The sequence below is a fragment of the Lemur catta genome, chromosome 14 (assembly GCF_020740605.2).
Source record: "Lemur catta isolate mLemCat1 chromosome 14, mLemCat1.pri, whole genome shotgun sequence".
NCBI classification, from domain to species: Eukaryota; Metazoa; Chordata; class Mammalia; order Primates; family Lemuridae; genus Lemur; species Lemur catta.
This window is the reverse complement of record NC_059141.1, coordinates 170,658-194,179: the sequence shown is the minus strand read 5'-3', so window position 1 is coordinate 194,179 and position 23,522 is coordinate 170,658. Positions and strand designations below refer to the sequence as shown.

Below are 23,522 nucleotides of genomic sequence, written 5' to 3'. Positions count from 1 at the left end.
GCTCACAGCAACCTCAAACTCCTGGGTTCAAGCGATCCTCCTGCCTCAGCCTCCCGAGTAGCTAGGACTACAGGCATGTGCCACCATGCCTGGCTAATTTTTTTTCTATATATATTTTTTTAGCTGTCCAGATAATTTCTTTCTATTTTTAGTAGAGACGGGGTCTTGTTCTTGCTCAGGCAGGTCTCGAACTCCTGATCTCGAGTGATCCTCCCACCTCGGCCTCCCAGATTGCTGGGATTACAGGCGTGAGCCACCATACCGGGCCGTAAATCAGTGGTATAACTACCTTCTTGTTCCTTGCCACTTGCATAAGATTCTCAGTCATATGTTGAAATTAGCTGGTTAATTCCTGGAACAATCCACACTGGCCACCTCCCTCCCTTTACCAGATGCAGGGAAGCCCTTTCCTCAGGACTGCTCTGGTGTCCTTGTTCCACAGAGTCGATGAGGGGTCCGGGGTGGGGCTGACCGCCATGTACAGCGCAGCCACCTCTTTGCTGTTTTCCACGGAGGAGCCGGAGCCGGGGAGGACGCAGGTGCAGACCCGGCAGGTGGGGCAGCCGGTGGAGGCCTGTGCCCAGCAGATGCGCAGGACGCTGGTGATGATGCAGCCACAGGATGCCACGGTCAGCAGGGAGCTCACCACGTCCAAATAAGTGTCTGCCACGATGACCGTGACGCTGTTCAGGTGGTCGGACTGCAGGACAGCCGCAGGCTGGGGACCTCGCCATTAGGAAGCACCTAATTAAGGTGTTAGCTGGGTCCCTGTGCCCAGGGGGGCCGAGCATTTGCCGTCCGCTCTGCAGCAGGGTCAGCACGGCCTGTGAACCGCCCCCCACCCCGGGCCAGCACCGCCCAGCGAATCACAGAAGGTGCCGCGGGAGCCTCTGTCCACTCTGACTTTGAACACTTCCTCCATTACCCCGACTGTGGAAGCTGGTGCTGGCCTTGCCAGGGCATGGGGAGACCTAGTCAGTGACCCCGGGCAGGACTCTGGGTCCCAGAGAGAAAGAACCAATCCGGCTGGGGGCAGGCCCTGTGGAGAAGGTGGCCTCACCACGGGGTGGGCTGTCACCTGCAGAGGCTGTGGGCAGGTGCCCTCAGCTACCAGACTTCTGCTGTGGATCTACCCAGCCACGGTTCTTAAGTGGAAACCACAACTGCCCCACCCTGCTTGGCCCCGCAGGTCCCCTCTTGGCAAGGGCGGACCCCTTGAAGAGGGCAGGAGGGGGTCGTCTCAGCTCCTGCTTCTAATGCCGCCCTTTCCCCATTTCCCTCCGCGGTGTCAGGCTGTGCCAGGGCTGCAGGTACGGCCAAGAAAGGGACAGGCCCAGCCTCAGCCCAGCGCCTGGGCCTGGGCCCCGCCCGCCTCACACACCTGTCCAGGACCATCTCTGGCCCCCCAGCCTCCCCAGACAGGGTGGCTCAGGCCAAGAGGAGTCGGGGCAAACAGGCCAGCCCTGCACAGGCGGCCCACGACATGCGGTGGGAGGTGCTCCGGGTGCCTGCAGGCCGTCGGAAAGCAGTGTCGGCACAGTGGGCGCGTGACAAACAGACGGCCGGTCTTCTCCTGGGGACCATGAACAAAGGTGTTGCTGCCTCAGACCCTAGTGTGGCCCTGGTCACTCCGTGGTGGAGCTCTGACAGCTTCTTGGGAGCTCCTGGTTTGTTTGACCCTGGTTTGTTTGACCCTGTCGCCATCTTTGCCTGCCCCCCACAGCTGAGCCAGGAACCTGCAGACGCCTCCCCTGGCCCCACAGCTCTGTCCCTGTGGAGCTCGGGGCTGGCGAGACCCCAGGCGCAGGGTCCCTGGTGGTCTTGGCCAATGCCCCAGCCGCACACCCGCTTCTCAGCAACTGACCCGCCCCAGGCCTCATAAGTTCCCAGGCCCCCGCGGCAGAGTCAGAGCCCCCAGCTGCTCTCCATCACCGGGTGCCTGTTGCCTCAGAGGAGCCGTGGGCTGGGGCGGCCATGCACGGGGCCTTGCACCAGATTCACAGGAAGCTCTCCAGGCCTCGCCTGCACACCTCCTCTCGCTCGGACGCCAAACCACAGGGCTCTGGTTTTCACCGGTCTGATCCAGGGCACAGATAGGGCACAGAGCAGGCCTGGCAGCTGCCCGACATTCAGATGGAAACTGTAAGACGCCAGCAAAGTGCTTTCAGTAGCGTTTTTTCCACATTAAAATAGGTCAGACCAGGGCAAAAGCACATCGGTCTTTTCAGAACATTGAAAGGAGGAGGAGGTAGGTCTGAAAGGAACAGCAGCTGCTCCCTGTGACTGGGGGTGTGGCCGGACTGGTTCCTGACCAGGCAGGGCAAGTCCATACCTCCGCAAAGGACGCGGGAATCAGGAGCCTTAGCAGATCATTAGAACAAAATGAAAATCCAAAGACAAACAAGCTCATGTCTTTACAGCTAATGCAGCTATAGGGATCAAGAGGGCATCCCACACATTTAAGCCCAAATCGAGAAGTCTCAAACTAAAGAACCCTCTCTCCAGAGACGTCTGCCTTTGTCACAAGCAGCCAGACCCCTGGGACAGAGCTGTCCCCTCTCCTGCGTCAGCATCTAAAGATTCTGGTCCGGCCCTGAGTATCTCCCACCAGAGGAAACGCCCAGGGATCTGACTCCTGGAACAGCCATCAACGCCGAGGGGCTCTCAGGTGTTCTCTGGTAAACCGCCTCCCACAGTACCTTTAAATGAACCAGGGGAAGCCAAGATGCAGATTAACGTGGAATCTTGACCCACGTCAACCACCTGTGACAATTTGTTCAATAAACAATGCTACACACCTGCGTTGGAGAAACAGCATTGGTGCTGAAAAGGATGCACCGAACACTGAATACGGACTCACTGGGGCCCAGAACAGCCACTGGTCCTTCCTGAGTCCTTGGCTCTACTCGCCACGACCCACCATCATGTAGACAAAATGGTCCAAATTATAAAAAGCTATTGGTGGGATGACTGCTCTAAAGCTTCAAGAACGGTTTGTACCCAATGTCTGGTTTGTCAGACTGAAAAGCCTGGAAGGAAGTTTCCAGTGGAACGTTTCCGCCACCTGCTGGACAACTGGAGCATCTACACGTAGATCTCCGATTGCTCCTGGGTGAGTTACAGTCTCGTAGTTGTAAACGTGTCCTCAGGGTGGACGAGCCCTTGCCCTGCAGGGAGGCTGACACCACAACAGCAGCCAAAAAGTTACTGCAGAATGTGTTTCCTTTACGGGGCGTCCCTAGGGACATTTCCAGTGACAGGAGAACTCATTTTACTGAACAATTTATTAAACCATTACGTAATGTTTTACAAACACAATGGCACTACGTCGTCCTTATCATCCCTAGCCTTCTGGAAACGTTTAGTGGAAAAATGGTATACTGAAACTAAAATTAGCTAAACCAACAGAACCAACTGGATTGTCCTGGTGAAAGTCTTACCGCTGGACTTAATGGCAGTTAGATCTACCCCTGGGCAGCACAAGCCGACACCTTATAAAACAGTAACTGGTAGACCTGTGCCTGTAGTGACAGAGACGAGGGTATCTCTTGCACTGGTGACATGTTGATACTGCAGCCTTAACCCATTAAGCCAAAGCTATTTCCATCAGGTAAGGGAGGCTCTTTGTGACGCACCTACTAACGATGCTTGTACCCTCCAAGAACCTGAACATTGGATGTTCCGGAACAGACATCAGTGAAAAACACCACTCAAGCTTCATTGAAAAGGACCCTGTGAGATTCTTTTAATTCCTCATAGAACATTGAATTGAATTGAATTGAAACTTGGGTCCGTATCTATCAACTAATGTTTCAGGTTGTCAGTCCACAGGTGACTTAAAACTGAGGCTATTCAAGGGGAAGTCTTCCCCAGAAACCAATGACATCATGAGGTAAATATCTTTTCCCAAAATGATGGAACAATATCATGGGCACCACAATTAAGATGCTTTTATTTTTAATAATTTTATTAGGCATTACTAATATTGAATGCAAACATCTTTTAACCAATACTGCACAAAAAACAGCACCTCTGACTGACCAAGGCAGAGTGTTGGATTTTTGCCCTTATAAAAATAAGACCCTGAAACATTTTACAGTTGTATCCTGCTAATAAAGACCATTTGGTACCAACTCACTGAAATATGGACACATCCTCAAAGCCTAACTATTAATAACTGGTCCTCCCCAACTGTACTTGCTATTCATATTCAAGTGAGAGAAAAAGGACACAGGAAAAATGCCACGTGAGGTCAGAGGCAGAGAAGGGAGTGATGTGTCCACAAGCCAGGGAGCACTAGCATGGCCGGCAGCACCAGGAGCTGGAGGAGGCAGTGAAATCTGCTCTGACATCTGCTGACTGTCACTCCAGACAGGGTCCCCTGACCCCACGTCTCTCTGCAGGCACGGATAGCAGGATAAATGTGCAGCTGCAAAACTGCTTACATTAGACTGAAAGACAACATTTTATGAGAACACATATATGTTTTAAAACTGAGTTTTAGCTCTAATAACAAAAAATGAAAGGAAGCTGATGAAGCTAAAGTTCAGGAAAATCTTTCTCAATCTTGAAGATCAGCTCCCAAGAAACTGCATTACTGTGTATCCCTTCAAGAAGCCACCTCTGTGGGGCTCTGACACATCTCGCGTCAGGTTTCCCTCGCAGAGATCGGTCTGTTATTCTTCAGGCTGGGGACGAGCAGGGTCTACAGAGACCTACAGAGTTCCTTCCCAGGGCAAGAGTGGGCTGCCACAGCAAGGGAGGTAACACATTACCGCAAAGTCACTAGCGTCAGCCTAGCTCACAGCAACCTCAAACTCCTGGGCTCAAGCGATCCTCCTGCCTCAGCCTCCTGAGTAGCTGGGACTACAGGCATGCGCCACCATGCCCGGCTTATTTTTTTATATACATTTTTAGTTGTCCAAATCATTTATTTCTATTTTTAGTAGAGACGGGGTCTCGCTCTTGCTCAGGCTGGTCTCAAACTCCTGACCTCGAGTGATCCTCCTGCCTCGGCCTCCCCGAGTGCTGGGATTACAGGCGTGAGCCACCGCGCCTGGCCGCGTATTTCTTCTTTTAAGCACCGTGTTTACTGCATTTTTGAAAGAAAGAAAGAGAAAAGAGTAAAATCTTGTTCCCAGGTTAGGTAAGAGAGTTAGGAGTGAACGTCCCTTTGGACCCGCATCCTTCCTTGAGGAAAACAGTGATGCTGTGCGGGCGCCGCACCTGCCGGCAGGGGGCGGCACTCACGTCCCTTACGGGTCGGGCAGGCGAAACCCTTCGCACCCGTCTGCTCGCTGGGGCTTAGAATTTCTATCTTGTCTGAGTCTGCTTAGCGTTGCTGTGAAGAAATGCCCGAGGCTGGGTAATTTGTGAAGAAAAGGGGTCTATTTGGTTCTGCAGGCTGCACAAGAAGCCGGCGGCAGCATCCGCCTCTGGTGGGGGCGTCGGGCCATTGCTGCTCAGGGGGAGCTGGCGAGGGCGGGGACCCCCGGGCGCGAGGGCGGAGACCCCCGGGCGCGAGGGCGGGGACAATCCGGTGCAAGGGCGGGGACCACCCGGTGCGAGGGCGGGGACCCCCGGGCGCGAGGGCGGGGACCACCCGGCGCGAGGGCGGAGACCCCCGGGCGCGAGGGCGGGGACCCCCGGGCGCGAGGGCGGGGACCCCCGGGCGCGAGGGCGGGGACCCCCGGGCGCGAGGGCGGGGACCACACGGTGCGAGGGCGGGGACCACCGGGCGCGAGGGCGGGGACCACCCGGCGCGAGGGCGGGGACCACCGGGCGCGAGGGCGGGGACCACCCGGTGCGAGGGCGGGGACCACCGGGCGCGAGGGGGGAGACCCCCGGGTGCGAGGGCGGGGACCACCCGGTGCGAGAGGAGTGGAGCCAGGTTTTTTTTTTTTTTTTAAACAAACAGCTCTTGCAAGAGTTAATGCGGTGGGAACTCTCTCACCCCCGCAGGGCATTAATCTGCTCTGCCTCCACGGTCCAAACACCTCTCATTAGGCCCCGCCTCCAATATTGGGGATCAAATGTCAACACGAGGTTTGGAAGAGTCAGACATTCAAACTATAGCATTTCACCCCAGCCCCCACAACTCATGTCTTTCTCACATGGAAAATATGATCATTCCATCCCAACAGCTCCCCCCGCCGAGTATTCCTCGTCCCAGCACCAACTTAAAATTCCCAAGTCCAAAGTGTCATCTGAGACTCCAGGTAAGTTCCAACTTAAAATTCCCAAGTCCAAAGTGTCATCTGAGATTCCAGGTAAGTTCCTTAGAGTTTTAGCCATAAAATCAAAAACAAGTTATTTACTTGTAAGACACAATGGTCGTACAGGCATTGGATAAATGTTCTCATTACAAAAGGGAGAAATCAGCCAAAACAAAGGGGTAACAGGCCCCACCCAAGTCCAGAACACAGCAGGGAAGACAGTCAACCTTAAAGCTCCAAAATGATCTCCCTGACCCTGAGTCCCTTGTGCCAGGTGGGCTCCCAGGCCCCAGGCAGCCCCACCCCCACAGCTTTGTTGGAATCGAACCCTGTGGCTTTTCCGGGCTGAAGCTGCACACTGCTGGTGGCTCAGCCGCCTGGGATCTGGCCCAGGGCAGCTCTGCTCCCAGGGCTTCACTAGGCACCGCCTTAGTAGAGGCTCTTTCCCATGGCTCCACCCCTGCAGCAGGCTTCTCCCTGGACTCCCAGGCTTTCTAAGACACCCTCTGAAAACTAGTTGGAAGCCACCAAACCTCCGTGACTCTTGCATTCTAGGTGCCTGCAGACTTAACACCACAGGGAAGCCTCCGAGGCTTCCTGCCCGCACCCTCCAGAGCAGTGGCCTGAGCTATACCTGGGACCATTTGAGCCATGACTTAAGGCAATGGCACCTGAGGCTGTCCCTGTCCTGGGCCTCGGGCCTGTGACAGAGGTGTGCCATGCACATTTCTGGAATGCCCTCAGGGCCTTTTCCCCATTGTCTTTACTATTAGCAGCTGGAGCCGTTTAGTCAGGCCAGTCTTCTTAGCAAGGGCTCTTCTGCAGCAGCCTTGAATTTCCTCTCCTGAAAACATTCTTTGCTCCTCTCCCACATGGCCAGCCTGCAAATTTTCCAAATATTTACACTGTGCTGTCCCCCCTATATATATATTTATATATTTCGGTGGTGCAAGTGCAGTTTTGTTTCGTGGTTATATTGCAGAGTGGTGAAGTCTGGGCTTTTCATGTACCCATCACCCAATGGTGTACATTATGCCCAACAGGTAATTTTTCATCCCTCCCACCACCCCACCTTTCGGAGTCTCTAATGACTATTATTCCACTCTGTGTGTCCATGCATACCCATTATTTTAGCTCCCACTTCTAAGTAACAACATGTGGTATTTGACTTTCTGTTTCTGATTTAGTTCACTTGGGATAATGGCCTCTAGTTCATGCATGTTGCTGCAAAAGACATGACTTCATTCTTTTTTATGGCTGAGTACTATTCCAAAGTGTGTGTGTGTTTGTGTGTATGCATAACATTTTCATTATCTAATCATGATGGACACTTAGGTTGATTCCATGACTTAGCTCTCATGAATAGTACTGCAGTAAACATGCAAGTGCACCATCTAATGGGAGGTGTTTGGGTCATGGGGGCAGATCCCACATTAATAGATTAAGCCCTGGGGTGAGAGTGAGTTCTCACTCTATTTTTCCCGTAAGAGCTGGTTGTTAGAAAGATTCTTCTGGCTAGGACTTCCAGTACTATGTTGAATAGCAGTGCTGAAAGCAGGCATCCTTGTCTTGTTCCGGTCCTTAGAGGAAATGTTTTCACCTTTTTCCTGTTTGGTATGATGTTTTCTGTGGGTTTGTGATATATGGCTTTTATTATATTGGGTTATGTTCCTTCAATGCCTATTTTATTAAGGATTTTTTTTCATGGAGGCTGAATTTTATCAAATGCTTTTTCTGCATATATTGATATGATCGTATGGTTTTGTTTTTAATTCTGTTTATGTGATGAATCACTTTTATTGATTTGCAGATGTTGAACCATTCTTGCATTCTTAGAATAAAACCCACTTGGTCATTGTGTATTATCTTTTTGATGTGCTATTGGATTCACTTTGCTAGTATTTTTTTGTACATGTCTCAATATACATGTATATATTTCCTACCTCCGGCTGCTGAGAGGGTCGAAAAGCAGTGGTATCCCAGCAGCAAGGAACACACTTGGTGCTCAGATCTTGGCTTTTAAATAGTGTTCTTCAATGAAAAGAACCAGACCCTTGGGATAAATGACTGTTTCTAGGGTGAGCGCAGGGCAAGCGTAAGATTAGCCCAAAGAAGCATCCAGGCACCAAAAAGAAAGGAAGTGCTCAAAGGAAATAAAGGGATAGGGCTTGTCAAAAGGACACGGGACCCAACCTGAAGGAGCTTCCAAAGGCAAAGCTGAAATCACTTGGGCAGCAGAAAAAATTATAATCAGATTGGGTTGTAACCCAGAGACTAAAATAAACCCATGAATCTATACTGATAAATATATAAATGAGTGAATAAGTAAATAAATGGAAGAAAAGGGGAAAAAACTTCCTTACAAAAGAGATCCGGACAATAGGTGTTGATACTACCACCCTCCAGGAGGTGGAGCCTAATTTCTTTCCCCACCATTGGATGTAGAACTCACTTCCAAGCGCAGAGCATGGAAAGGGGAACATGGTAATTTCCCAGTGGAGAAACCTGGTGGACACCAGCTTAGCCAAATGACAGAGGTCACCTTCACCAGTGGTAACGCAAGTTGGTGCCATATACTCTCAGTCTAATCATGAGACAGTATCAGGGAAATTCTACAAAACAAATGGGCACTACTCTTCAAAAGTGTCAAAGTCATGAAAAACAAAGACTGAGAAATTGTCACAAGTCAGGGGAGACCAAAGACCCTAAAGACTAAATGCAGTGCAGCATCGTGCACTGGGTCCTGGAGCAGAAAAAAGGTGTTGGCAGAATAACTGGCGAGATCCAAGAGTGTGTGGTTTGGTCGATTGTGTTGCGCTCGTGTTAACCTCCTAGTTTTGGCAACACACCATGATGCCGTGGGACGTGAACCCCAGGGAACTGGGGGAAGGTTCTCAGAGACTCTCTACACTATCTTTGCAACTGTTCTGTAAATACAAAATTATCCAAAAATAACATTATTTAAAAGTCATTGGTTGGGTAATACATTTGCAATATGTTGGTAAACAAAAGTCAGGTTTAAAAAAGGACATGCTGTTTTTGTCAAAAGTAGACAAAGTCCATTTTAAAAAGATTTTAAACGAAATGTGCTAAAATTTAACATCGATTATCTTTTGATGGGGTCATCCCAGTGATCCTGCTTCTCTTCTCTGCGGCGTGGCTTCACCGTCCCCTTCCCGTCACCATGCCCCTCCACACCTTCCCCTCCCCAGAATCTGGGTGTCGTCCCTGCGTGGTGTCGCCAGCCTGGCTGCACGTGGCTGCCCCTCGCTCACGCCCAGGCCTCACACACAGAGACCTACGGTAACTGTGTTAGGGCGTGACTGGATGCTGGCACTGTTAAAAGGCTCTATGGTGATTCCAACTTGCAGCCAGGATTGAAAGCACCATATTCAGGTGAGTGTAACTGCGAGTGTATGCAGCTAAGGGCCAGACAACTCTGTTTGCTAAGTTAGAAGATGTGAGCTGTAGAATTGAAATACGGCATGACCATGAAGGGTCACCAACTCCCTGCTCCCAGCAGGGAGCCCGTTGCCACTGAAGTTGTCCTTTCAGAAAACATTTGAGAGTGTGTTGATGGTAACAGAAACTCTGACTATAGTAAAAACAGAACAAAACAAAACACAATGGCTTGTGTGCTCTATATAAATGAATTCTGTGAACTAAAATAAGTCTTAAGCACCCCAGCTGACTGAATAGACCCCTCTTGGCCAAGAGGACCCCAGAAATGCCCTAAAGCTGAGTTGCTGGCCACGAGGGAGGTCAGATATGCCTCAGCATGCCCGTCCCTTCTTGAAGAAGTGCTCTGTGACTCATGACAGGCTAAGGCTGTGCAAAACAGAGCTTGACCCACAGCTGCAGGTCATCAGTTTTTACTTAACACATCACTTGAATCTGGGTGTGTGTCTGCTATTTGTCCAGTGGCTTGTCTCTGATTAACAGACTTCCTTATCTTAACTTGAAACATTCCCAGCCTTTAGACAAAGCTTCATTTCTTTAACCAATCACAAATCAAAGGATCTTTAAACCCACCTATAACCTCGAATTCCCTGCTTTGAGATGTCCTGCCTTTTTGGACCAAACCAATGTACGCCTTCCATGTATTGAATATGTCACTTTATTTAACCACTACAATAAAAATATGCCTTCTTTATAATCAGAAATAATTTTCTCAAAATTGTTCAACTCTTTCTTTCCTTTCGTTTTCTTCCCCTGAATTTGCCAGTTAATGTGACAAAGTGGAACAGGATTCAGATGTTGAATTTTCCTTTTGGCCCCATTAATTTGGCAAGTGGTGGTTCAGGTACCATTGGGGCCGCTCAGACAAACCTCCTCATCAGATGGTAAGAGCTTTTGCATCCCACTTTCTGACCTTTGGGTTGGTGACATGTTCCTGGACATGTTTATCCACAAGGTGACTGGTGTCAGCAGCTGGTGTTGCCAGAGCCCAGCTCCATCCTCCCCAAGGTCATTGGATGCACTTCTAGGAGGCAACAGCGACAGGATCAGACTTTGAAGAGATGGCCAACAGCAGGTAATAATAAACTAATAACTTGGGCCAGCGGAGAAGGAAGGTGGCATTGGTTGCTGGGTCACCCTCCTTCTCAAGGATGCGTTATAAAAGTTCGGCCTTGCCACAGGACTGTACTCTCACGTCGGCAGCGGGACGCCAGAGGCACCATGGCTGTCCTGGGCATCACGGTGGCCCTGCTGTGCTGGGTGGCTGTCCTCCTGCTGGTGTCCATCTGGAAGCAGGTCCACAGCAGCTGGAACCTGCCGCCGGGACCTTTCCCACTTCCCATCGTTGGGAATCTTCTCCAGTTGGAATTGAAGAATATCCCCAAGTCCTTGAACAAGGCAAGAAAAATATTGTTAATTTTAGGGAGAATAATTCAGGAATTAGATCTAATATGTGTGTATTCAACTCACGGCAGACAAATTGTTGTTAATACCAGCTTGTTGTGAATTAACAGTAGGATGCAGGAGTGATATTCAAAGAGTGCAGCGCGGGGTACAGTGTGGGTATGGGGCCCTCAGAGGGGGCATTGGCCACGTTGGGCTCTGAAGGCCCCTGCCTGTGCTGTGTAGCCGGGCTGGTTAAGGGGAGGCCGGCGTGGTCCGCAGTGGAGACGCGCCGGCCGCATCGCCAGATGGCCGTGCGCTCGCGTCCGGACGCACAGCGGCCGAGAGCCAGCCTGGGTGTGCCAAAGCGCAGGCTGGAAAGTGAAGCTCCGGACCGGCCTGCGCGGTAAGCATACCTGCCTCCTGGGCTAACAAATCTAAAGACTGAGTTGATAAAGAATGCCGCCGACACAGAGCTTGAGCTTGGCGTTTGCACGGCGGGGTGTGGACACGGTGCACAGCGCAGGCTGGGCTGGCGGCGGGCGGGACGAGGGCTCCGGCTCAGCCTGCAGCCCCTGGGACCAGGACCTTGGCTGGGGAGTGGGAAATGGGGTGATGGGCGCGGGCGCTGGCAAAGTGGCATCAGAGAAGTGGGGGAGAGCCAGCGTCTGCGGAGCTGACGGTGTCTGGGCCAGCGGGCCCTGGAGGGGGGCCGGCCGGGTGCGCCAGCGCGTCCAGCTGCGCTCCCTGCGGACGCAGCGGCCTCCTGCGGGAGGGCCTTCCCACGTTGGCTGGACTCAGATGGCCCTTCCCCAAAACCCCCTGGGACAAGTGGCAGAGGCGCGGGCTAAAGCAGGGCCGTCCTTGGTCCCCGCAGATGGCAGAGCGCTTCGGGCCGGTGTTCACGCTGTACCTGGGCCCGCGGCGCGTCGTGGTGCTGCATGGCTACAAGGCGGTGCGGGAGGCGCTGCTGGACTACAAGAGCGAGCTCTCCGGCAGAGGCTACATCCCCGCCTTCCAGGAGCACCGCGACAAGGGTGAGTCTGCTTCCCGGGCGTGGGGCGCGACACCCGGGGCAGTCGTGGGTGGGAGCGGCGCCGGCACTGGCCAGTAGTCACACTGAACTAACAGTGACAGCAACAGCAGCCGCAGGAAGAAGGACGGGTGCACAGGTCCCCAGACGGTGTGGGTGGTGGCTCACGCGTGGTCTGTCTTGATGTTCTCACCTGTTTTTCCGGTGTGTGTTTCTGAGGTTACGCGGTGTCACAATCAATCGGTGATGTCTGATTTTCTCTCTTCTACATCGTGGGTTTGTTTTACTTCTTTGGAGTTGCCAAAAGCAAAATCAACCCTCTTGGTCCTTGTCATCAACACAGAGCTTTGGGAAGGACCCCATGAGACCAGGATGCTGTGATCAAGGAGCTCAGTCCTGGTTCAGGGGACCCGTAATCTGCCACCTCTGGGCCCAAGGACGCATCTTGAAGGCAGCAGATTGGGCTTTGCTGCCTCTGCCTGGGGCTCCAAAGTCTCATATGACCCACATGGCCCAGACTGACTCTGAAAATCAGTCCAGCCCTGGACACAGGATGCCTCAGATCCCCCAGGGTTGGTGACATAAATGTCCATTATTAGCATAATAGTAAGCATAGGCTGTGTGATGCGCTAAGGGAACTGCAGACATCATTTCAGAAAATCTTTTTTTTTTTTTTTTTTGAGACAGCGTCTCGCTCTGTTGCCTGGGCTAGAGTGAGTGCCGTGGTGTCAGCCTCGCTCACAGCAACCTCCAACTCCTGGGCTCAAGAGATTCTCTTGCCTCAGCCTCCTGAGTAGCTGGGACTACAGGCATGCGCCACCACACCCGGCTAATTTTTTTTCTCTATGTATTTTTAGCTGTCCAAATCATTTCTTTCTATTTTTAGTAGAGACAGGGTCTCGCTCTTGCTCAGGCTGGTCTCAAACTCCTGGCCTTGAGTGATCCTCCCACCTCGGCCTCCCAGAGTGCTGGGATTACAGGCTTGAGCCACCTCGCCAGGCCCAGAAAACCTTTATAAAACTGAGAATACTCAGTCCCTCCACCTGTATTTTGAATCCCTCTAAAGGGATCATCTTGGGGCCCCCTCCACTCAACCTGACCCCACAGGTGGCCACACTGTCACTTCTGCCCCTCTGCCCCGCCAGCCTCCTTGGGCACCAGTGCTTTTCCCAACCTTTCAGGATGAGATTCAAACCCTAGTCCAGGCTGGACCCCCACCCCCCTCACCCCACCTCATCTGCCCAACTCCCTCCCTGGCCAGGCTTTTTGTCCCCTGGGCTGTTTCTCGGCCTCCTACAGGTGCTTCCTTCCCACCAGTGGTCAAACAGTTAATGTGGGAGGGGCTGAGAAGCTCCACGGGATGTGACTGTTGTCCCTTGTTTATCACAAAATGCCTGAAGCACAGTAGAGTGTCTTCCACGCAGGAGGTAGTTGACAAAATGATGATGGATAAGAGGAAGAGAAGGGAGAAGATGACGAGGAGACCCTAAGGTGTAAGGGGGCTTGTAGCTGAGAAAGGGGCAGGGCCAGGAGTGACAGAGAGGGACCAAGTCGGGTGACTCAGACGTTCCTATCTGGGGGAAAGTGAGAAAGGTTTGTAGTTAACTGAGACAGCGATGGAAATATGCGAACATTTTTAAAGAAAGGAAAGTTTAGTTTTAGATTCGTTGATTTCAAATGTCTCCATGCTCCCAGGGGACCCAGCAGGAGACTCCTGGGGGAAGAGACCAGGCGGAGCGAGGCTTTGACAAGCGCGTAGAAGGGAAAGGGCTCAGTTTTCCCAACCCCCATGGTCCGTGCAGTCAGAGAGTCATGTGACCTCTCAGATTTTAGTAAAGAAACTGGCTGCAAAGCCAAAAAGCCATCAGTTGAGGTGGTTATAGTATGAGGTTAAAAACTGATGAGAACAGAATGTTTTTTCAAGAGTTTTTGTCAATAGACAAGAAACAGGTGGGAGGTTTTTCTTGGAGTGGCCACATGTGGTTTCATTTAGCATGGGAAAGACTCGGTGGAAAGTGAAAAAGAAAGAAAACAGTGATGTTATGAAGAAGAAAGCACCCAGGACAGTTCAGTGCCATGCAAAAATCACAGGGTGGGACTTGAGGACCCCAGAAAGGATTCTCCCCAAAACCCACCCCGTGGCCAGTGCTGGCAGCTGCCTGCCTCCTCTGCTGCCACCCCTCAGCACACCTGCAAACCCCGGTGCCCAGGGCCCCGACAGAGCCCCTCCCATCCAGTCCCGTTTCTCCAAGACCTGGGCGCTTGGCGTAACCCTCTGACAGTCCTTCTTCCGTAGGTGTCATCTTCAATAATGGGCCCACCTGGAAGGACACCCGGCGGTTCTCCCTGACTGTCCTCCGGGACTATGGGATGGGAAAACAGGCCAACGAGGAGCGGATCCAGAGGGAGATCCACTTCCTGCTGGAGGAGCTCAGGAAGACCCAGGGTGTGTACCCGCCACCCGTGCAGGACCCAGTGCCCACACAGGCGGGAGGGGCTGCAGGGGCTGGGGTCCCTAGATGGCATCCCAACAACCCGGAAGAGTTGGCAGCTACGGGACCCACGGACAAGGAGAGGGTCTTACAGCTCAAGTTCCCAGCCCTGCGTTTCAGGGGAGCAGGAGTGGCCCTCGAGTGTGCGTCTGCTGTATCATAATTAACGCTGAAAAGTAAAGAAAACTCAAATAGGTTCAAACATTCACTATTTTTTGCGAATTACCACAGACTTTAAGGCGCCTTCTCACAGGCGTTGGTAAATCTCAGCAGCAGCTCACCTGCGCTGACGCCCACCTGTTTTCCAGGCCAGCCCTTTGACCCCACCTTTCTCATCGGCTGTGCCCCCTTCAACGTCATCGCTGACATCCTCTTCCGCAAGCACTTTGACTACGATGACAAGAAGTGTCTGAGGCTGATGAGTTTGTTTAATGAGAACTTCTACCTGCTAAGTACTACCTGGCTCGAGGTGAAGCCATTTCCTTTCCATTAATCTTCAATTGTTTAGTTTATGTGAGGAGAAGGAGAAGAAGGAAAACTCAAGTTGTATGGGACAGGCAGGGCCCAGAAGCCAGAGAGCAGGAGTATTTTGGCAGCGTCCGGCTACACAGCCCTCACTGTGCGCCTGGAGGCATCAGGGCCCTGCACCTCTGGTCTGCTAAGATCAGGCCATGTATGGACCGACGTGTGCACATTTGCCCACAGAATGTGCAATGCCTCGGAGAATGGTGCCCAAAGAAGACACTGGTGACCCCAGATGTTTCAAACAGCATGATTGTGATAGTCGGAAATTCAAGTTTGGAGAAAGTTAGCCCAGGACACACAATTATGTTGCATCTAGAAAAAAAAAAAAAATAGTGAAATTTCTCTCTCTCTCTCTCTCTCTCTCTAGTTTTACAATAATTTTTCGAGCTATCTACACTACCTGCCTGGAAGCCACAGAAAAGTGTTAAAGAACGTGTCTGAAATAAAAGAGTATGTGTTTGCCAGAGTGAAGGAGCACCACCAGTCCCTGGACCCCACCTGCCCCCGGGACTTCACCGACTGCCTGCTCGCGGAAATGGAGAAGGTGCCGAGACCCTTGTGCGAGGCGGGCTCGCTGGGGTGGGCGCGTGGGCCCTTCGGGGCTGTGCTGTCAGTGTGACCCCACTTGCTGCGTCCACACCCCCACAGTGGCTGCCCCAATGCTCTAAGCCTCACACAGACACGCTCGGCCTCTCAGGACGCGAGGAGGCCCCGTCCCGCCTGTCCACCCAGTGGGCCTGGGGCTGGGGGCCCTCAGCCCCCTTCAGGCCCTGTCGCTTAACCCTTTCCAGCCCACTCGCTGGAACGCGCACCTTGCCTGAGGAGAAGCCCTCGGCGTTCCCTGTGTGCGTGACCCCAACTGTACTTGGCTCCCCGGGGCCCAGCCTCCCCGGCCCCACTCACCTGCAGCCCCTCAGAACCTCCAGCCCTCAGCCCAGCTTGGCGAAGCTTCTCGTATCCTCGTCTTTTCCTTTCCTGTGGCTGTGGCTCAAGAGCAGTGTGGGAATTCCACACTGACTCCTCCTGGACAGCAGGCCGAGAAGCTCTGCCGTCGGTTTGGGCCTCGCCGCCCACTCCCTGCCCAGCAGACGCCAGCCCTGCCGTGGGAGGGTCGTCAGCAGAAGTCACCCAGCTCAGACCCGAGCTGTGACCCAGCTCGAGGCATCTCAGGGCCCTCGTGCTGTTGGGGGAGACTGAGCCCCAAGGCCTGGGTGCAGAGCCCTGTCCTGCCCGCAGGAGGTTTCCTGAGAGCCTCAGTTTCCCTGGCGTGAGGTGGAGATGACATGTCTCTCCCGGCTCCCAGTCCCAGTCCCGCTGGGACAGCCTCCTCGACGCTGTCTCTTGTGTCCCTGTAGAGCTGGGAGGTGGCCAGGTTCTCTCTGCGCTGAGGGAGACAAGCCCTGCCTTCCTGTCACCGAGACCCCCCGTGTTGAGTCCCCGTCTGTCTCTCATGTCGCAGAGGAAGCACAGTGCAGAGCCTTTGTACACGCTGGACAACATCTCCGTGACCGTGGCCGACATGTTCTTTGCAGGGACAGAGACCACCAGCACCACCCTGAGATACGGGCTCCTGATTCTCATGAAGTACCCGGAGATCGAAGGTACGCAGGTGACAAGCCGGACACCGGGCCACGTGGCTGCGTCTCCCTGGGCGGTGGGCACACTGCACATTTTGGGCGTCAGCTTTTCCCTTTAGGCGTCGGCTGCTTGTGAACCCGCACAGGTGACGTGGCAAGATCACTGGGTGAATTGCTTTGAGGGGAGATGCTACTGCTTGTGCCGGCACCCGATAACCCCGCTGCCGATAGCACTGGGCTGCTGCTGCCTTCCAGGCCCTTCCATACACCGTATTCTTAAAGCTCATCCAGTCTTGAGAGTAGATTTTGTAGCGTTTGAAGTCGTTTCCCCCAAGAATGTGGATCCGTGACTGGTCTGGGGTCTGGCCCTGGTCTCTGGTCTTTCTGAGGCGAAATGCTCACGTGAAGCGTGAAGGGTGAGGGGCGGAGAGCTTACGCAGGGAAGCGGTTTATGGGTCTGTCGCAGTTACAGGAGAACTTTTGACCACTCTGCACTAGGGGAACCATAGGCCCAGGAAATGTTTTAAATTATTATTTGTGAGGAATTTTCAATATAGACAAAAAGAAAAGATAAATATTGACACCCATACATCCATTGCCAAATTTATCATGTATCAACATTTTGCAATATTTGCTTCAGGACTCTCAAAAAGCAAACGAATTACAGAGCCAGCCAAAACCCCACTGCCTCACGCTGCCCTGCCTCCCTCCCCAGAGGTGGTTTCAGGGTTGTGGCATCCCATGCCTGACGTCGTACATTTAACATTTACTGAGCGTCAGCACACAAGTCATTTATTGCTGTGGGTATGTGAATATTTTCCCTAGGTACCACACTGTACATAACTTTCTGCAGTTTGGCTTTTTCATTCAACATATGATAAAGTCCTGTAGGAAATCTCAAATGCAGAGAGGTTAGGCAACTCGCAAAAGTTATCTCTGTTTTGCAAAGCTGGTCCATCTGTCAGAAAAGAGAGACTTTGAGACTTCAGGCAGTAGACCACGCACACCTGATTCCAGTCCGTCATTGTCCTTCACGCTTCTCAGGAGCGTGCAATAAACCAGCCTGAGAGAACAACCAGTGTGAAGATTTCCCTCCCAGAAGAAAATTTCACGACGCTTTTGTTGTTCTTTGCTCCTATGTGAAGAGGAAAGCACTGGATAAGCCGTTGTCAGCTAACGGCTGCCGACACCTTCTGTGGACTGGCGATAACCACATAGAGCTAACCCTACATGAACATTTGTGGAGAATTTTCCAGTAATTCACTTGCTTCGGATGCTCCACAAACATTGTCTGGGTGGCTAACGGGTGGACGTCCAACCAGCTTGGAGTTAGTCCTTTAAATTTGTCTCATTCATTTCCTGGCAGAGAAACTTCATGAAGAAATTGACAGGGTGATCGGGCCGAGCCGCGTGCCCGCCACCAAGGACAGGCTGCAGATGCCCTACACGGACGCCGTGGTGCACGAGATTCAGCGGTTCATCAGCCTCATACCCTCCAACCTGCCCCACGAAGCAACCCAAGACACCAAGTTCCGAGGATACGTCATCCCCAAGGTCAGAGCCTGGAGCACACAGCACGGGCACCCCGTCGCTCACCACCTGGGGACCCGCATGGGGCCCAGATCGCCTCCCTTTGGCAGGTGGGGCTGAGTGGTGCGCGGGACCGGCACCCCACAGCGTGCGCGTCCCCATGGGTGCTCACGCAGACCCGGAGACCAGAGAGTGGAGACCCCGGAAAGGTGCCTTCTCAGGCAGAGCCCGGGGCTGCTAGTGATTGCAACGTCAGGAACAAGCCACCGTCACAACCAGCTCTGGAGTTAGTCCTGTGACGAGATTAGGGCTCCCGTCTTCATTCAGAGCTGGCCCTGCCTGCTTGCCACCCTGTCCTCACCTAAACGGCTTCCCCAGCTGAAACATCCTGACCCGTGTCAGGCGAAATCCTGTGTGAAGAAAGACAGCCTTCCCTGGGGCTTCTGACGAAAGCCTCACTTTGTTGACGTTGCCGACTGAGACAGTCTTTGCTTCTTCCAGGGCACAGTCGTAATCCCTGCTCTGACCTCCGTTTTGTACGACAGCCAAGAATTCCCTGATCCAGAGAAGTTTAAGCCAGAGCACTTTCTGGATGAGCACGGGAAGTTCAAGTACAGTGACTATTTCAAGCCGTTCTCTGCAGGTAAGAGGGCTCCGAGGTGGCACCTTCCCTCGAGGCCTGGCCCTGCCTCCCTCCTCTCTACCCAATGTGCCACCACTTGCCCCAGACTTGCGTGACACTCGAGCCTCGACACCCTGGTTCCTACTTATGACATGACCCGAATGTGTTCTTCTCTGTTCAGAGAGGCTAAATGACATCTTTTCACCAGCAGCCCTGGAATGAGGTATTTTTCCCATGGCGTGGACATTTTACCTCATTCACTGATACACTCTGTTTCTGCTTAACAGGACTTAGTGAAAATCGCTCAGAACTATATCACCCAACTGTCCATAATTTTAAACAAGGGCTACTAAATGAAATCTAACCTTGGTTACCGGGACGCATTGCAGAGAGTATCTCGGCCCTCCCTGGTGTGTGACTCAGCGGCTCTTCCTAAGGCCGAGACCCCTCCCGGGGCCTCCGCTGGTGCTGCTGTGAGGGGGATCCAGCAGCCAACTTCGCCCTTCTCTCCCCTCTCTGCCCGGTGGCTTCTCACCGGCCGGTTCCCTCCTGCAGGGCATCGTGCGTGAGACGGGGCCGTGCGTTCCTCACTGGGCAGGGACAAGTTCCCAACTTAACACGGGGTTTTGCATTTGAGTTCTGGATGATCGAGGTCGTGTGAAGGCTGGTCCTTGAATAAGCCACTGCCACTGATGTTCTTTTTTTTTTTTTTTTGAGACAGAGTCTCGCTCTGTTGCCCAGGTTGGAGTGAGTGCCGTGGCGTCAGCCTAGCTCACAGCAACCTCAAACTCCTGGGCTCAAGCGATCCTCCTGCCTCAGCCTCCCGAGTAGCTGGGACTACAGGCATGCGCCACCATGCCCGGCTAATTTCTTCTATAGATATTTTTTAGTAGAGACGAGGTCTCGCTCTTGCTCAGGCTGGTCTCGAACTCCTGACCTCGAGCGATCCACCCGCCTCGGCCTCCCAGAGTGCTGGGATTACAGGCGTGAGCCACCGCGCCCGGCCACCGCTGATGTTCTTACACTGAATACATTTTACGCTTCTTTCAGTGGGCAGAGAGGGTGGGTCCCGCCTCCCTGCGGCAGCCCCCCAGAGTCCGTCCACCTTGCCGCCTCACTGCCCTGTGTCTCACCACTGCACTGTCACTTCCAGGAAAGCGAGTGTGTGTTGGAGAAGGCCTGGCTCGCATGGAGTTGTTTCTGCTCTTGACGGCCATTTTGCAGAATTTTAACCTGAAGTCTCTTGTGGACCCAAAGGATATCGACCTGAGCCCTGTTACAATTGGGTTTGGCAGCATCCCCCCACGCTACAAACTCTGTGTCATTCCCCGCTCGTGAGTGTGAGGAGGACACACCCCGGCCCCACCTGTCTTTCCAGCACACCTGCAGGGACCCCCACGAGACCCCCCACCCTGCCCAGGGAGCCACAGGGGTAGTCCGGCCCCAGCGATACTTTCCAGGGTCCCAATCTTCAGACAGAATTTGAAAACAAAGTCCAAAAGATATTCTGCTAAACTTAATTAAACTGTGAATTTGTTTGAGGCTATGTCCGAGTTCCTAGGAGCATGGTATCAATAATTAGGGATCTGTCACTGTAAGTCAAACTGACCTCTCTTGAAAAAGCAGAGCTGTCCAGGCCCCAGCACCAGAATCTGTGATAAAGTATTGACAAGGAATAGGGACACAATTTTGAAGAATGGAATAGGGAGAAATAATACAGTTTTGTCAGGATTTATCGACCCTGTCAAAAATATATTCCCTCCCTTTTTGCCTTGGGGTAGTTGTTCCTGGGCCTCCCTGTGACCACCATTCTGTGCTATATTTTAAGGGTAAAGTATGTCTGAAAAGTCAACATAGTCATCTGTTATTATCTCTTATTATTAAAATCTGACTTTGTATCTAGAAGGAGAAATGCTAGGCTTAGGGAGACCCTCACGTGGAATGAAGCAAAAATGTAGCTAAAAGTATTCTCAGTGAACTAACCCTAACATGTGAAACAGAGAGGAGTTTGGAGCAGGAGCCCCGTCCCCACCTGGCCAGCCCTCTGCATGCACAGCCTTCGTGCCCTGGCCGTCCCTCGGTGACACGGAGACTGCGACTGGCGGTGGAGTCGGCAGGCCAAGCCCCGGAGCAGCACCCCGGCACACCGTGCTTGCTGTCAATGCTCCTTAACAAAATGGGCAACGTCTCACCGTCAGCATCGCGGCACCTTCCGGTCTCTCCTGCCTCCCTCTTGGAAAGCTTTCACCGGGCCCCATCTCCAGACCCTGGATCGGTTCACATACGCAGAGTCCCTGTCATCGCGTGAGGAAGCACATCCCCAGGCTCCTGGGATCAGGACATGCTGTCCTGGAGGCCTTGCTGCACAGCCCACACCTGCCAGCTTACCCCCATGGGCCCACCGAGGACCAGCGTCCACCAACGGCAGAGCAGTGGGCTGCGGCTCCAGCCGCCCGTGTGGGCCTGTGTTTCTCGACATCACACCTGCACAGTAGGAAGATGCTTCCAGCAGAAGAATATATTAAAATATCTTTTTATTTGCTTTGGGGTAGAGAGGTTTCAATTTGAGAGAATAGCCTAGGAAAATGCTAAACTACCCAACAGTGATGGGAAAATGCTGAGGGGTGTGAAGGCCCTTCGAGGGTTATTGTTTAAGTCATCGGGCATCATTCAGCTATGGGGTCCAGGTTGCCATCCTGGTCAGCACGGTCCAAAACTTCACCCCCGGGGGCCTCCCAAGCCTCGGCCATTTCAGGTCCTACCGATCCTCGAGAGGGAGCACTGACCGAGAGGTGACATCACTGTAAGAAATCCTCTACGGATCTAAGCCACATTGTGCAAAATCAGAGAGAAGGGGTCAGTGGGGGTGGGGAGGATGGAGGAAGGGGACAGACTCCTCTGGTCACTGCTTGAGACGTGGTCGGACACCTGGGCCGGGACGTTCAGCCCAGCTCCCTGTGGATTCTACTCTAAGCCCAGACTCTTCCTCAGCTCAGGGGGCGGGTGGGCGCATCCACCTGCGTCAGCTGCCAGGGAGGTGGGCGTGCCCCCTTCAGCATCCTGCTGGTGTTCATATTCCCCCACTTGCTCAGAAAGACCCACAGGGCGATCGTGAGCATCCTCTCCTCTCGCCGTGCATGCCTGGTGCTTTGCAACCCCCACGGTTACCCCGTGTACTCTGTCACCAATCACGGGCCCTGGATGCTCCTGAGTGGTCCACGCCGTACTTCACCGGGGGGCGTCTTGTAGCGGAGAGGTGTGTGGTGGAAAGATCCAAAGTGTCAGGACCAGCCGGCGAGGACCTCCACTTCCAACCTTTAGATGAGGAGCTCAACCCCGAGCACAGAGGGCTGTGACAGGGACAGGTGTGTGAAGCGTGCACTGCACGAGGAAGCATCTGCCCATAGAAGATGCCAGTAGCAACCACCTCCCTCATAAATTCACTCTTCTAGACAGAGATCTTTTAAAATGCCCTAGTGACTCCAAAATATTATAAAATCCAGAGCTTTGGGCAATATACAAGGACTCCCGTACTCAGCACCAGCCTATTTTCCTAAGGCATTTTTCCTTTTTCTTTTTAGTTTTATTAAGTGTGATTTACATACAATAAAATTCATCAATTTGAATATGTAATGAGCTGTCAGGTACATACAATCATGAGGACACCACCGTAGTCAAGACATAGAATATTTCCACGACCTCGAAATTAGCTCCTGCTCCTTTGTGGTCAGTGTGCTGCCCGGGCCCGGGCCCTGGGTGTCTGTCTCGAGTGGCCCGAGAGCTCCGCTGTGTCCCTAGTGCCACATAAACCAAAGCTTACGCTACATAGTCTCTGGTTTGTGAATTCTTTGGCGATTTATCCATGGGCTGTGTGAGTTAATTTTGCGTTTGTTTTTGTTGCTAAAAAGTATTTCTGTGTATGAGTATCCCATCATTTGTTACTAATGACCCTTGAGTTCTTCCCAGTTTTTATCCACTATGAATAAAAATGCTATAAATATTCACATACAAGTCTTTGGGTGGCTGTGTTTCTTTTCTCTTGAGAAAATATGTCGGAATAAAATTGTTGGGTCATGTGAAATGTGTATGTTTCATTTTTGGGAGTTTTCGTTCCCATCAGCAACAGAGACGAGTTTTGTTTTCTCTGCATCATGACTGCACTTGGCATCATTAGTCTTTTTAATTTTAGCTCTTCTGGCAGAAGTGTAGTAGAACCTCATTGTGGTTTCAATTTGCATTTCCTTAATGACTAATGAGGTTTCCGTGCGGTTATTCACTATCTCTTTGGTGAAATATCTGTCCAATGCATTTGCCCATTTTAAATAAGTTTTTCTCTCTTGATTTTCTTATGCTGGAATCAAATCTTTATCAGATATGGTTTTTCACATTTTTTCTTCAAGTCTAACTTGTCATTTCATTTTCTTAACAGTATTTTATGAAGAGTAAAAGATTTTAATTATTATGTTCAATTTATCAATATTTTCTATTTTGTGGTTCATTCTTTTCTATTTCCTGTAAGAATTTTTTACATAACCCAAGTCCACGAAGAGTTTCTCCTACGTTTTATTCCAGAAATTTTATAGTTTTACCTCATATTCAGTGCTGGTAGAACAGATGGTGGATTGTGACACAGGCTCTGTCCGGGAATTCAAATGAGCTGGCAGAGGACAATTTCACGGCACAGCA

General features: G+C 52.2%; 1 protein-coding gene and 1 long non-coding RNA gene across 2 annotated transcripts; one reads left to right on the top strand and one right to left on the bottom strand.

The window, feature by feature from the left end:
- Window positions 1-10,314: 10,314 nt before the first annotated feature.
- LOC123649857 lies at window positions 10,315-12,782 on the bottom strand. The gene is made up of 2 exons (XR_006739162.1): window positions 12,284-12,782; window positions 10,315-11,062 (listed from the first exon to the last, which is right to left on the bottom strand). It is a non-coding gene; the product is annotated as an uncharacterized LOC123649857 (long non-coding RNA).
- Window positions 10,883-22,899, top strand: LOC123649856 (cytochrome P450 2E1). Its single transcript, XM_045568090.1, has 9 exons — window positions 10,883-11,072; window positions 11,935-12,094; window positions 14,387-14,536; window positions 14,891-15,051; window positions 15,475-15,651; window positions 16,567-16,708; window positions 18,051-18,238; window positions 18,716-18,857; window positions 19,990-22,899. Exons 1-9 carry the CDS (start codon window positions 10,896-10,898, stop codon window positions 20,172-20,174), a joined length of 1,482 nt encoding a protein of 493 aa, XP_045424046.1. The 5' UTR covers window positions 10,883-10,895; the 3' UTR covers window positions 20,175-22,899.
- The last annotated feature ends 623 nt before the right edge of the window (window positions 22,900-23,522 follow it).